Source organism: Mauremys reevesii, linkage group 10, assembly GCF_016161935.1.
Source record: "Mauremys reevesii isolate NIE-2019 linkage group 10, ASM1616193v1, whole genome shotgun sequence".
Lineage (NCBI taxonomy): Eukaryota > Metazoa > Chordata > Testudines > Geoemydidae > Mauremys > Mauremys reevesii.
In genome coordinates this window covers 8,461,618-8,474,910 of record NC_052632.1, presented here as the reverse complement: position 1 = coordinate 8,474,910, position 13,293 = coordinate 8,461,618, and the positions used below count along the sequence as shown (strand labels likewise).

General features: G+C 41.2%; 1 protein-coding gene across 11 annotated transcripts in view; it reads left to right on the top strand.

Annotated features, from left to right (window-relative positions):
• Positions 1-13,293, top strand: part of MEF2A (myocyte enhancer factor 2A) — a 175,846-nt gene that overhangs the window by 66,886 nt on the left and 95,667 nt on the right. For all 11 annotated transcript variants that reach the window (XM_039491481.1, XM_039491482.1, XM_039491484.1 and 8 more), the window contains one exon: positions 1,438-1,645. In XM_039491481.1, the coding sequence (XP_039347415.1) occupies positions 1,592-1,645 (54 nt within the window). In that variant the 5' untranslated portion in view covers positions 1,438-1,591. The remainder of the gene's footprint in view (positions 1-1,437; positions 1,646-13,293) is intronic.

The following is a 13,293-nucleotide window of genomic DNA, read 5'->3' as shown; positions in this document are numbered from 1 at the left end:
ATAAGTGGCTTTAGTCCTTAGCGATTTGTCTTTACTAGTTTAATATCAGTCTTAGTCCTTTCATTTCAATTTTTATTTTTAAGCCTTTTTTTCATTTTATATTTTTATTACTGCATTTTATCTTATCTTTTTAATTTTTTTCTTTTAGGTATACTCATCCTTGTAGTATCTGAATATTTTTAATCTATTACTCCAATTCTTACCTAATTGTTTTAATCTTTCCCTATGTTTATTAACATATTTTGGCAAAATGACTTCTGCAACAGAGTACCTATTCTTAATCCTTCCCTAGCTGACCACCTTACCAGCAAGTTTGATATGATTTCTTGCCTATGTATTTTGATTCTATAAATTATATTAGCTGTGGCTTAAATATAAGCTCTTTGAAATGCAGGGCCTGTGTTTATGTATGCTGAGGAGCTCTAAAGAATAATGTTGCAAGAGACATGATTTGAATTGTGAAATTAATTGAGGCTAAAAAGGTAATCTTAAATTTTGTTTCCAACAGTCAGAGCTTGAATAATGATGGAAAATTGATTTTTTCAGATTGACTGCTTGTTCAAAAGGTGAAATAACACCAAACAACCTTAAGCAAGACACCATGCCAGGGATCGGCAACCTTTGGCACACAGTCCACCAGAGTAAGAACCCAGGTGGGCCTGCCACGTCCACAGGTTCGGCCGATTTGCGGTTCGCACTAGCGGCAGTTTGCCGTTCTAGGCCAATGGGGGCTGCGGGAAGCGGCAGCCAGCACATCCCTCAGCCCGTGCCGCTTCCCGCAGGCCCCATTGGCCTGGAATGGTGAACTGCAGCCAGTGGGAGTTGTGGTCGGCCGAACCTGCGGACGTGGCAGGTAAACAAACTGGCCCGGCCAGCCGGGGGCTTCCCCTGGTGGCCCATGTGCCAAAGATTGCCGATCTCTGCATTATGCTTATATAAATTTTACAAAGAGCATAACTTAAAGGGTTGTCACATGTCTGTGGCTAAATATTTTAAAAAGTTACCTTTAAAAAAAAAAAGGTTAAATTTCCCAAAACCCTAGATGATGATTCTCGGAAGTTTATTTTTTGGGCGCCCCACGTTTTGACTGCTCAACTGTAGACATCTTGAACAAGACTTATTTTTTCAGAGAGTGTTGAGCACCCTCTGAAAATCAGTCCTTTTTTAAACATGTCCCAGTGGAGGATCCAAAATCACTGATCACTTGACTCTTGGCCATAGGTTCTGTGAAACAGCTCAAATGCTTAATTTACAGTCATTGCTTGCTTTTGCTTGGTATGATTGTAATGGACAGGATGTCTGATTAGAGAGAGATGAGTTGGTTCATCTTTGCACATTCAAAGCAATTCTTGTAAACACAATTTTTGATGTGAAATTGTCTGTAACTTTGAAAATATTGAAGGCACAAAATTATTTCAGTATTTCTTTTTATTTTAGGTTTTTATAACAAGAAGCAGCAACCTTTTCATCGGGTGGAAGACGAAACAGTGGAAAAGAACTGTGTACCATGTGTTAGTATATTGAAGAGTGAGAATTCTTGGATTAGTGTGGTTTTGGATTGTAAAAAGGGAAAAGAAAGGAGAGAGTGAAAATGGGGAGGAAGAAAATACAAATCACAAGAATAATGGACGAACGGAACAGACAGGTGAGAAACGAAGCTTCCACATGAACAAGTTCATGATAAATTCTCTTAAAAATGGGAATGGAAAAGTTGTACATGGGTTTTTAGCCAAGTAACACAAGTTTCTTCTGGCCCCTGGGCTTTGTCTTTTTGTGTCTGTGGATAGCACATTGAAGGCATTACCAGAATAGAAATTTAATATTAATGTTTGACTTTAGATCAAGGATCGGCAACCTTTCAGAAGTTGTGTGCCAAATCTTCATTTATTCACTCTAATTTAAGGTTTCGCGTGCCGGTAATACATGTTAACATTTTTAGAAGGTCTCTTTCTATAAGTCTATAATATATAACTAAACTACTGTTGTTTGTAAAGTAAATAAGGCTTTTAAAATGTTTAAGAAGCTTCATTTAAAATTAAATTAAAATGCAGAGCCCCCCCGACTGGTGGCCAGGACCCGGGCAGTGTGAGTGCCACTGAAAATCAGCTCGTGTGCCGCCTTCGGCACCCGTGCCATAGGTTGCCTACCCCTGCTTTAGATAATTGCAATATTTATTTGGGAAGAAATAGTTGTCAATTTGTTTTACAATTGCTGTATAACTAATAGCCTTGCTAAAATGGTACACTGGGGCTTGCATGCTGATAGACTGGTTTGAAGATGTTTGGAAAAATCTTTTTTTCTTTATGCTACTGCTATTTGGTGGAAAGAGCAACCCTTGTAGTTAATTATCTTGTAGCTGCAGTTGTTTGTGTCTCCATATTAAACTAATTCAGAAAGGATATGTTGAAACTATTTGCTGCTGCCTGTAGGTGAAACAAATCAAATAATCAACTATGATTTTAGATATTGTGCTGATCCCTGCTTACATGCATATGATTGCAAGTTGTCTCTGAAGTAAACAACTCCACAAGGGATAATTTCCTCGAAAATTGAAGGGTGTAAGAGGCATGACTACAAATAAAAGTATGTTGAACTGTGTGTTCTTTCACTCTGAGAATGGTATAGTAAAAATAAATGTTACTTCCGTTCACATTTTTGTATAATAAAAACATGGAAGCATTCAGTGAAATTGAAAAAGGGGCAAATAGAAGACTGATAATAAGAATTCTTTTTCCACGCACAGTTAGCCTGTGGCATTCATTGCCACAGCATGTCATTGAGGAAAAGTAGGATTCAAAAGGGGATTAGACATTTATATGAATAACAGGAATATCCAGAATTATCATAGTTATATGCCTGCAGGATTTCTGGCACCTCTTTTGAATACTGTGTTAAATATCGATCATTGGTCTGAACCAGTATGGTAGACTTCTAGGTAGGCAGTAGGTTCTGAGCCTGGGGAAGAGTGAGTAGGCCTTTTAGGCAACCCTTACAGCTTGCTTGCATGAGAAACTTATACTGGTATAATGTAAATTGTGAATTTTAACTGCTGTAATTTTACAGGTATAACTCCCATGTGGACATTCTTAGTCTGGTATGAAAGGGATTTTTTTCCAGTTAATTTTGTCACTTTCTGGAGGTGCTTTAAGCTAAACTGAAAAAGCCACATTTATTTTGGAATAAGATTGTCCACACAGATTTTATACCAATATAACTATAATGACTTAACTATAATGGTATAATTATACTGGTATAATGAAACACAAATTCTCATGTAGATGAGCCCTAAGGTGAGATCCGCTTTCAACTCTAGTCCCCTCCTCACCCTGTCACTACCCTGGAGATCCTCAAGAAATTGCAGTTTCATAAATCAGCCTAACACTACTACAGATACAATACTATAAAACTGAAGCTGAAAATTCTTGTTCATGCTATGATTGGTACAACTTGTTACCGAGTGTGTTCCAGTTAAACACTTCACTTTAGGTTGTCTCTGTTATGGTACTTCTACCACATGTGGTACTTTCCCCAACCCAAACGGGGTTCTGTCTAATGGGTGGGTGGTAAGTGTGGAGAACACACACACTCATTCACAGTTACACTGGAGTATTTTTTTAACTATTCTAATTTTGGGGGGGTTCATCTAGGATTCTTGTAAACTTTTTTGGATAGTCCTAGACGTAAACGTTACAAATTACACTGACCATTAATTGCAAGGAAGGTACCATCTGAACTTGAACAAAAGCCAAAGGTTGTGTTTGATTAGCTGCAATCACATATATGTTTAGATGTAGATAAATCACTTAAGTACGCATATTAAAGTACACTAATGACTTCTGGTTGTTCATTTTCATTTTGTTCATCTTGTTTGAAATCCTAGAGGAGTTCTAAGTTAACTTACGTCTCAGTTCTTGCTATCAAATTTGTGCCAACCAACCTTGCTTCTTGTATAACCATGAATAAGCCATACTCTCAGTCCCAATACTTTTCTAGATTCTTTACCTCAAAAGCAATGCAAGATAAGATTTATTATGACATGGGAGACTAGTTGGCTCCTGCCTTCTTGTATTGCTTATGTTCCAAACATTAGCCACTTGTATGTTTGCCTTTGTTGATGCTAAATATAGATGGCTAAGCTCTGACTCTCGGACTAATTTCTTGGCTGATCTTTTGGCTGGCCTCTTCAGTTGGCTCTAGTTCTAGTGACTAGGAAAATGTCTTGGGCTTTGGTGCAAGGCTAGACTCTGACTTGATTTCTCCTTGTTCCACATGCTCCATGCTAAAGTAACTCTTGTAGTCAAGCAACTCAGTTCACCTACATCATATTCCAGCTCACACCAGTGTGCCATATGAAGCATAGAATATATTGTATATATGATTTTGGGTTCTGAGTAAGCTATTTCTTCTAAATAATGAAGGAATCTAGGACTCATTTTACTGTAACCTGAGAGCGTAGTGCAGTAGTTAACTGCCATGTTTGTGTTCTTTCTCTGTCATAACTAGCTAGCAAATCACTCATGAACATGCATATTAAAGTCTGATGTGGCTGTTTAATGCATTTTCATTTAGAAACATGAGTAGAGCACAGTAGTGCTTTACTTACCTGGCCTGGTTTTATAACTTCACAGTGGGGAAAGTCCTTTGTCTCTTTAGAAGTTTCTTTTTATATAGGATTATAACTGAGCTCAAAACAGAATATACAAACTAACTATTACTCTGGGGGATTATAATTAACATGAGATGCTCATTGTAGTAATTAAGAACTCTTATCTGCTTACATGAGCTATAAGGCATTTATATTCATTAAGCTGAAGAGAATAAAGTGCAGTAAATTAGATATCAAACTGAATGTTACTTTTGTTACCAACCTCTTCATTAATCGATACCGGAATCACTTTGAAGAACCTGTTAACCTTCCTGTGTTAAGATAGTAGAAACATGTTTTGTGGAATATTTATGGTTTGTAAACATCAGAAAAACAGAACTTTTTTTAAAAGGACACTTAAAAGTAAGGAATTAGTATTCTGCCATTTCAGATTTGTTATTACAAGTTGAATCTTTATCTATTTATTATTTGCATGACAGTAGTGGCTAGAGTGTTAGGCATTGTACCAACACATAGTAAGAGATGGTGTTCACCTTCGTTTATCTTCTCACCCACTACCTTCTCAACTTAAATTATCAACTCTTCAAGGTAAAGTGACTTGCCTAAGGTCACATGTGGGAATTTATCTACTGAGCCACATAGCCTCTCAAGGCAATGCAAATATTCCCAAACCCTGTTGAGCTTGCCTTCTGTCTGACAAAGAGTAACAGCAGAAAGATACAGACCTGCTGTTTTTCTAGTAATTATCTTTGCAGTGTCAGAAGAAGAGGTACTGGAACAAATGATACTTTAAAAAAAATAGTGTCACTGGGCCAGGAACTGTAAATGCCATAGTTCTGAAAGAGCTTAATTATGAAGTAGTTGAACTCCTTGCAAAAGTGTACAATATCTTATTAAAAACAGCTACTGTATCTGAGAACTGGGAGGTAGCAAAAGTTATGCCTTTATTTAAAAAGGCTGTAGGGCAGTGTTTCCCAAACTTGGGACACTGCTTGTGTAGGGAAAGCCCCTGGTGGGCCAGGCCAGGCCGGTTTACCTGCTGTGTCGGTAGGTCCGGCCAATCGCAGCTCCCATTGGCCGCGGTTTGCCGCTCCAGGCCAATGGTAGCCGCTGGAAGCAGCGGCCAGTACGTCCCTCAGCCCGCGCTGCTTCCAGCAGCCCCCATTTGCCTGGAGCGGTGAACCACGGCCAGTGGGAGCCGCGATTGGCTGGACCTGCGGATGGGGCAGGTAAACAAACCGGCCCGGCCCACCAGGGACTTTCCCTACACAAGCGGTGTCCCAAGTTTGGGAAACACTGCTGTAGGGTAATCTGAAGAATTATAGACAAATAAGTCTTACATCTATACCTGGTACATGGGTTGAAATGATTTAAAAATACAATAAAAAAACAGTTGGAAAATCATGATTTTCCAAGAGTCCAACGAGCATGGTTTTTGTAGAGAAATATCCTGTCTCATCTACTAGAAATCTTTGAACATGTCAATAAATTACTGGATAGAGGAGCACCATCTGACATAAATTGAATTAGACTTTAGAACTGGAGGGAGCCTCTCTACTACAACATAGCCAGGTATGTGTTGTTATGCTGTATTTTACCAAGGCTTTTCATCACTTGAGTTAAAGTAGAGGCAGTCCTCTACTTTCTCTGACTTTCGAGTTATGACAGACGCTTCTGCAATGACACCCTGATTCGACTTACGACTATAGGTTTTGCATTTATGATGCTTGGTCCCGCAGTAGATTGCAGTTCGGAGTTACGACGTTCTGACTTACGATACAGTTGTAAGGCACCAATTGTGTCATACGTCTGAGGACTGCTTGTAACTCAATTGAGTTAACACGATTGAAAAGCTCACTCTTTTTGCATGTCAAGAAAGGGCCTGTGTGAAGGGAAGGAGGCAGGGATTCTTCCATGCAAGACTCTGCCATACCACTTTTGGGAAGTTTAATGTGGCATTCTCTACTCCCTTGCCTCTTCCTTCCGTATTCCAAGAACAGCTTTGTTCTGTCTGGAAGTGGAGGTGCTGGAATACCAGAAGACTGTTCTTGCAGTATTTTTGCCCTGGTCTAGAAGCAGGAAGCACTTGAGCTCTGTCTAAAACTTGTTCTGTTTTTTTTTTTCCCCAGGGAATTTTTTTTTATTTCCCCCCCTCTAAAGAAATCCTGGCTGGATAAGTAGGATTTCTTGGGAATACTGTGAAACTGTCTAGTGCTTCAATAGGATTGATTTATGTGTGGTGCTCAGTATTCTATTTTTCTGTAGCTAGGCATAAATCTTGTAAAACAGATCTTAAAACTATTTTGTCCAATTCTCTACACAGTATATCTTTCTGGATAAGTCTGATTTTACCCCACCCTGTTTGTTTATACTCAAGACCTTTCAAATAATTGTTCATCTAAATGGGTGAGATTTGGAAATACACATTCAAATAAAGTATGTGTAAAAATTAAACATTGGATTAGTAGAATTAAGATCACATGCATTATATGTATCTTAGTGTCACTTAGTTATATTCTATCTAAAAATGCATAAAGAAAATTAAACTTAACACCCTTTTTAAAGATTGCTATTTCTATGTCTCAAAGTTAGAAAAGGAAAACAATCAGTTAAGGCTTCAACAGCATTCTTTAAGCACTATATGTATGTAAAACCTTGAAAAAAATATACTATTTTATTAGAAGGCCCTACAATACTGAGTAACATTTCAGATGCATAATGCTGTATTCTTTAAACACAAACAGACACAAACATATAGGTGTAGACCAGGGGTCGGCAACCTTTCAGATGTGGTGTGCCAAGTCTTCATTTATTCACTCTAATTTAAGGTTTCACGTACTGGTAATACATTAACATTTTTAGAAGGTCTCTCTAAGACTATAAACTATTGTTGTATATAAAGTAAACAAGTTTTTTAAAACGCTTAAGAAGCTTCATTTCAAATTAAATTAAAATGCAGCTCTTATCAGTTTAGTGCAGTGGTTCTTAACCTGGGGTGCACGCACCCCCTGGGGAAGGGCCGGTGCAAGGATATTTTACGCCCTAGGCAAAACTTCCACCTTGTGCCCCCCCCGCACATTAGTTCATTGAGGGGCAAATCCCAATGAGCCTTTATAGACCCCAGGGGCTGCTCCCCACCCCCGAACTCCGCTGGAGGGTGCACAGCCTCCTCACAAGCCCTCCCCACCCCACCGGCCCCAAGTCCACTCACTGGCTTTGCCAGGCTTAGGCTGCTGCAGCAGCTCGGCAGGGAGGAGCTGCCTTCCAGAGGCACCGGAAAGCCCGCTTGCGGCAGCAGCGAGCCCCAGCCATGGAGGAGCTGGCGCGGTGCAGGGGTGCAGCAGCAGTGCCACTAGTGGGGAGCAGCCATGACCCCCCCCCTCGTGCCCAGGCTGCAGCCCAGCACCCCCCAGGGGGCTCCTGCAGGCTGCAGTGGATGTATGTGGGTGCCAGCCCCCTTGCACCCCCCAGCTTCCCCCTCACCTAGGGTTACCATATTTCAAAAAGAGAGGAGAGCCCTAGCCCTGCCTCTAGCCACTCCCTCCCACTTCCCACCCTGACTGCCCCACCCTGCTCCTTGTCCCCTGACTGCCCCCTCCTGGGACCCCTGCTCCTAACTGCCCCCAAGAACCCCACCCCATACCTAAGCCTCCCTGCTCCTTGTTCCCTGACTGCCCCTTCCTGAGACCCCCCCCTCCCCAGACCCTACCTGTCCCATGACTGCACCAAACTTTATCCACATCCCTGCCCCCAGACAGACCCCCACATCCCATCCAACCACTCCCCACCCCCTGACAGGACCCCCAGAACTCCCAAACCATCCAATCCTCTCCCTGCTCCACGACTACCCTCCCCCCCCTTTAACATGCCCATGGCAGTCAGACGCTGGCTCCACCTGGAGGCAAAACTCCACATGGAGTGCTGAGGCAGCAGGAGGGGGGAGCTGTAAGAGGGGCAGCAGCGGCTCATACTTCGGGGAACTAGGGAGCGTGCCTGCCCGGGCTATGCCCTCTCCCCCCCCAGGGGGTGCTCCTGCAGCAGATGCATGCGGGCAGTGGTCCCTGCGCGCACCTCCCCCCCCCCGGCACGGCAGCTCCTGGGAGTGTGAGCCACTGCCCCTCCCACAGCAGGCTCAGCCCCACGCCCTGGCGGCCCTCACTCTCGGGAGCTGAAGAACCCGAGTGTGGTAAGGGGAGAGCCGGGGGGGCATGCCTGCCACTGGTCGGGGATCCCGGTTGGCGGCCCCGCTCAGCTGCCTGAGTGAACAGAACCCCAGGCCAGCAGGATGCTGAGCGGGGCCAGCGGCCGGGACCCTGACCGGCAGCTGCATGCCAGGCAAAATCAGCTCGTGTGCCACGCGTGCCGTAGATTGCCGACCTCTGGCATAGACATTAGTGAGCTAAACATTTCTCCAATGTAAGCTTTCCACAGTGAGCCTGAATCTGATTAGAAAATACTTCTGGCTTCCTGGGCCTTTAAAATCCAAAGAAATTACCCCAAATATGTTAAGAACATTGAAGTGTTTTATACAGAAACAGATGTATATATCAATATCTGGATACTAGGCAACTTTGCAGTGCAAAAATTGGGTGATTCTGTGTCTAACTGGCCATTTGCAAGTACTTGTTTAATACAGGATTTGCCTATGAACAATGATATATTTCTAGAGCCTACTAAAAACTTGACCATGTAACAATATTTAAGTTTGAATACACTAATTTTATTCTGATATTTTATCTTTATTTTCATACATTTAAATGGAATATTGTTTTGCCATTTTGTTGACATTGTTTTAAATGTGGTCTCTGTGTTCATGTTAATATTGTAAGTCACCTTAAGACATTCTGTATTAAAATAACTTAGTATCATCTTGAAATAGTGAAAATCTAGATGAAGGTTACTCACTATTGTGTTAAAGTAGTAGTATTTTCATGAGCTCATTGGTTGTCATCTGTGTCCTATTGGGAACAATTGTCATCATGATGATTGTTAGAAAAAGTACAGTACGCACAGCATTTAAAACCAAACAATTTTTAATAGATTAAAAAACCTATTATGACAGCCTTAATTTACATTAATCTTACTGTCTACAAAATGGAGCTTCACCACCCATAAAGCTGCTTGGTTTTTATGCTAAGTCCCTCCATTAATATTTAATTAGTATTGTATGACACACATATTTGAAGAACTTGAACCAATTTTCAGTTTTAGAAATATAATTTATCTAATAGTTTGTGAAATTTCATCATGATGCAATTTGAAACTAAGATGAGCCTGGAAAAATCAGGAGTTGTAATGGGAAAAACAATTCAGTCTAAATTTATAGCAGTCCTGCTTGGTGCCATTATAATTATTCTCCTAATTGTAAATTGTTATCTGGATCACATGAAATTTGGTGATCTAGGAAGAATGACTAGATCATAACTTCTGATTGATGCTTACCTAATTTGCAGGCTATTACTGTTTTGCAAGGTGTATCTTGCATGACCTTTTAAAAAAAAAACAAAAATATCCAAATGCATCAAAAACTTCATTTTGGGAAGAGGGGAATAAAGACAAGGTATTATCCGGTACAATACATTTGAGTGTTAAAATTGTTTTCTATTTAAAATTGTGTATTAATGTAAGTAGTTTCCTGTAATTTTGTTGTTCTAAAGCTTTCCAAAAGTAATTCTTATACAAAATCATTCAGAAGCATGTGTTGTAGTCACTACCCTTTCCTTCCTTTCATTTTGTTTCACTTTCTGTTGTGTATCTATTTCTTTCCACCTCCCTTGTTCATTTCCTTCTATTGCTTCATTTTTAAGAATTAAGCAGCTGTTCTGAGGTTCCAAATCAGGCTGGGTGCATTATTATATCTATACAAGGAGGTGCAATACTGTTTTTGTATATATTCCCTTAATCTAATGATATTGAAGTTTAAATGTTTGGCTGTTACCCTTGCCTACTGGGGCTCAGAGTTGCACCCATCTTTCAGATGAGGAAAACTGGGGAACAAGGTCAATTCATTGGAAAAGCAAAAACTGAGTTCCAGGGAAGTCTGACCCAAAAGCTTGTGTTCTAATCACTAGACACACTGCAATAAAATGGTGAAATGGAAGGAAGATTCTAGTTGGTTAGAACTCTTACCTCACAGACAGTACTTTAGTAGTCTTAACAAATGGCAGGCTGCTACATCTTTCATCTAGAAAAAGCGTGCAGGTACAATGAGTAATAATTCCAGCTTTTATCCATGGCTTTGGAGTGGAGCCGGAGCGTGGAGCAGCTCCGGAGTAGTGGAGCTGCAGGTTTTTGCTTGGAGCTGGAGCGGAGCTCCAAAGCCCTGCTTTTATCATAGTCTGTTTGAATAAATAAATCAGCCCCAGTAAGTCCATTGACTTGTATATTCCATTTCATGTAGCTTGCTAACATCTGCAACTACAATAAGGATAGCTTTCCAAAATTCATAAGCTCTCTGTGGAGACTTTGACATATGTTGCAATGGATTTTCAGATGGACATGAACACTTTATTTTATAGCTTTATAGGAAACTGCAGACACTGGGTGATGTTGCCAACAGCCATTTTAATGAAGAAGTGTATATATATTGTTTTAATAAAATGGCTATTGGCAGTGTTCTGTGTAGATCTGATGTCTGTCTGTTTCCTTTAATGTTACCTCCCACCAGGAGATATCGAGAGTACGGAATGTATTTTGCAGTGTAGTTGGCAGCAAAGAGGCAGCACTAACAGAGCTTTACTTATGGAAAAATATCTTAATGTAGAGGGTGTGTTGATACACTTTCTTCACTCAGCTTCCACAGAAAACTCAAATTTGTCACTCCAAATAATTTGTTTTACAGAGGCTTGCTCAATAATGAAATGTAGATACCAATAATTTAAAAACAAACCAACCCTAGGAGCCAAGGAAAACAACATGTTTTAGCATTGGCTCATAAAAATATTTTTATTCTGACAGCTGTTAAACATAAGGTGTAGTGGCTTATGAATTTGTAAAATGGCAATGCCAGAGCAACTCCATAATTAAAGTTGAGCTGATTTTTTTACTTAAAGCAAGGATTGAAACTGTTGCTATGTATGAAATGTACAGCGCATTGTCCTCCTCAAAATACTGAGTGTAGAATGAATTGAGGATTTAAAAGTAAATTTGTTAGTTTGTTAAAATTAGCTAAAAACGGGGTCCTTTAAGATACATAGTTACTTGGTGTCAGACTTGTTTTTATCCCCAGAGATTGTCAAATAAACTCTTCAGAGAATTAACTGTAAAAGGGAAATTTGAAGTCTTGTGCCTAGGCTACATTTTTAAAATGTTTAGTTGGAATTAATGGTAATTTCCCCCCCATTATTCATAACTGAAAGTTTCTCCTTCAGCAAATGCTGTAGAATAGTATTCTACCTCTGAGAATTCCATGGACTCTTTCAAAATGCTGCCATCTCCCATTGTTCACAGTGTGACTGAGGCCACAGATTCCCCTTGGTTAAAATGACTGATGTAATTCACCTCTTCCTCGTGTTCCTCTCTGCCTCCAGACAGCACATGGGGTCACAATTTTCCTTTGAAGAAAGGTTGGCTTCACTTTCATTCAGAAATATGGGAGCTGGTGGCCATTTTGAAAGCGGCTTTTGTCATGATTTTCTCTGAAGGAGAGGAGGTAAGAGAGGAGTGTAGAGGTTTGCTAAATGGGAAGTAAGTAAGTGGAAAGATAGAAAATGGAGATAGTGAAGGTGAGGAGGGAGGTTGTCAGGGTTCCTTCCCCACTCTGAACTTTAGGGTACAGATGTGGGGACCTGCATGAAAGCTCCCTAAGCTTATTTCTACCAGTTTAGGTTAAAACCTGATACGCTGCCACCACCAAGTGATTTAATAAGAAACAGGGAAAGGACCACTTGGAGTTCCTCTTCCCCAAAAACATCCCCCCAAGCCCTTACTCCCCCTTTCCTGGGGAGGCTTGAGAATAATATCCTAACCAGTTGGTTACAAAGTGATCAAAGACACAAAGCCCTGGGTCTTTGGACAATGGAAAAATCAGTCAGGTTCTTAAAAGAAGGATTTTATTAAAAAGAAAATGTAAAAATAATCTCTGTAACTTCCTGTTATACCACAGCTTCTCAACAGAGACTGGGCAAGGAGCAGGAAATGAGGGCAGAGAGAATGCCAGGGAATGTATGGGTTATAGGATGAAGAAGTGTGCAAAGAAGTGTGGAGTGTAGAAGAGATGGATTCTGGGGTATATTCAGAGGAATGCAGGAAGATACAAGAGGCAGTGGGAATTGGGAGGACATGGGGGAGGGGAAAATTGTTCCATACTGTAGACAGGCCAGACTCACCCCTGCAGCGTCTCCTGCTGGTGACTCTGGGGATTAGTTCTCTTCCAGCGCTGGAGCGCCCTCTGCAGGCTGGTGATCCGCCTGTCCTCTGGCCCCCCCATGTCCCTCCTTGGACCTGGTGCCCTTTCACATGGGGTGCTGCCCCTGGCAGTGACCCCTTTCTCTCTGGGTCTCCCCTCCTTGGGGAACCCCCACCCTCTATCCCCACCTTGCCTCAGTATTGGCTACTGCCAGTCATTGTCTAGCCCCACACTCTGGGGCAGACTGCAGTATCAGCCTACTCATCACAGGCAAAGGGGTTTGGACCTGCTGCCTTGGCCTACCCCTGGGCTGCCCTCTGCAACCCCCAGTACCTCTTAA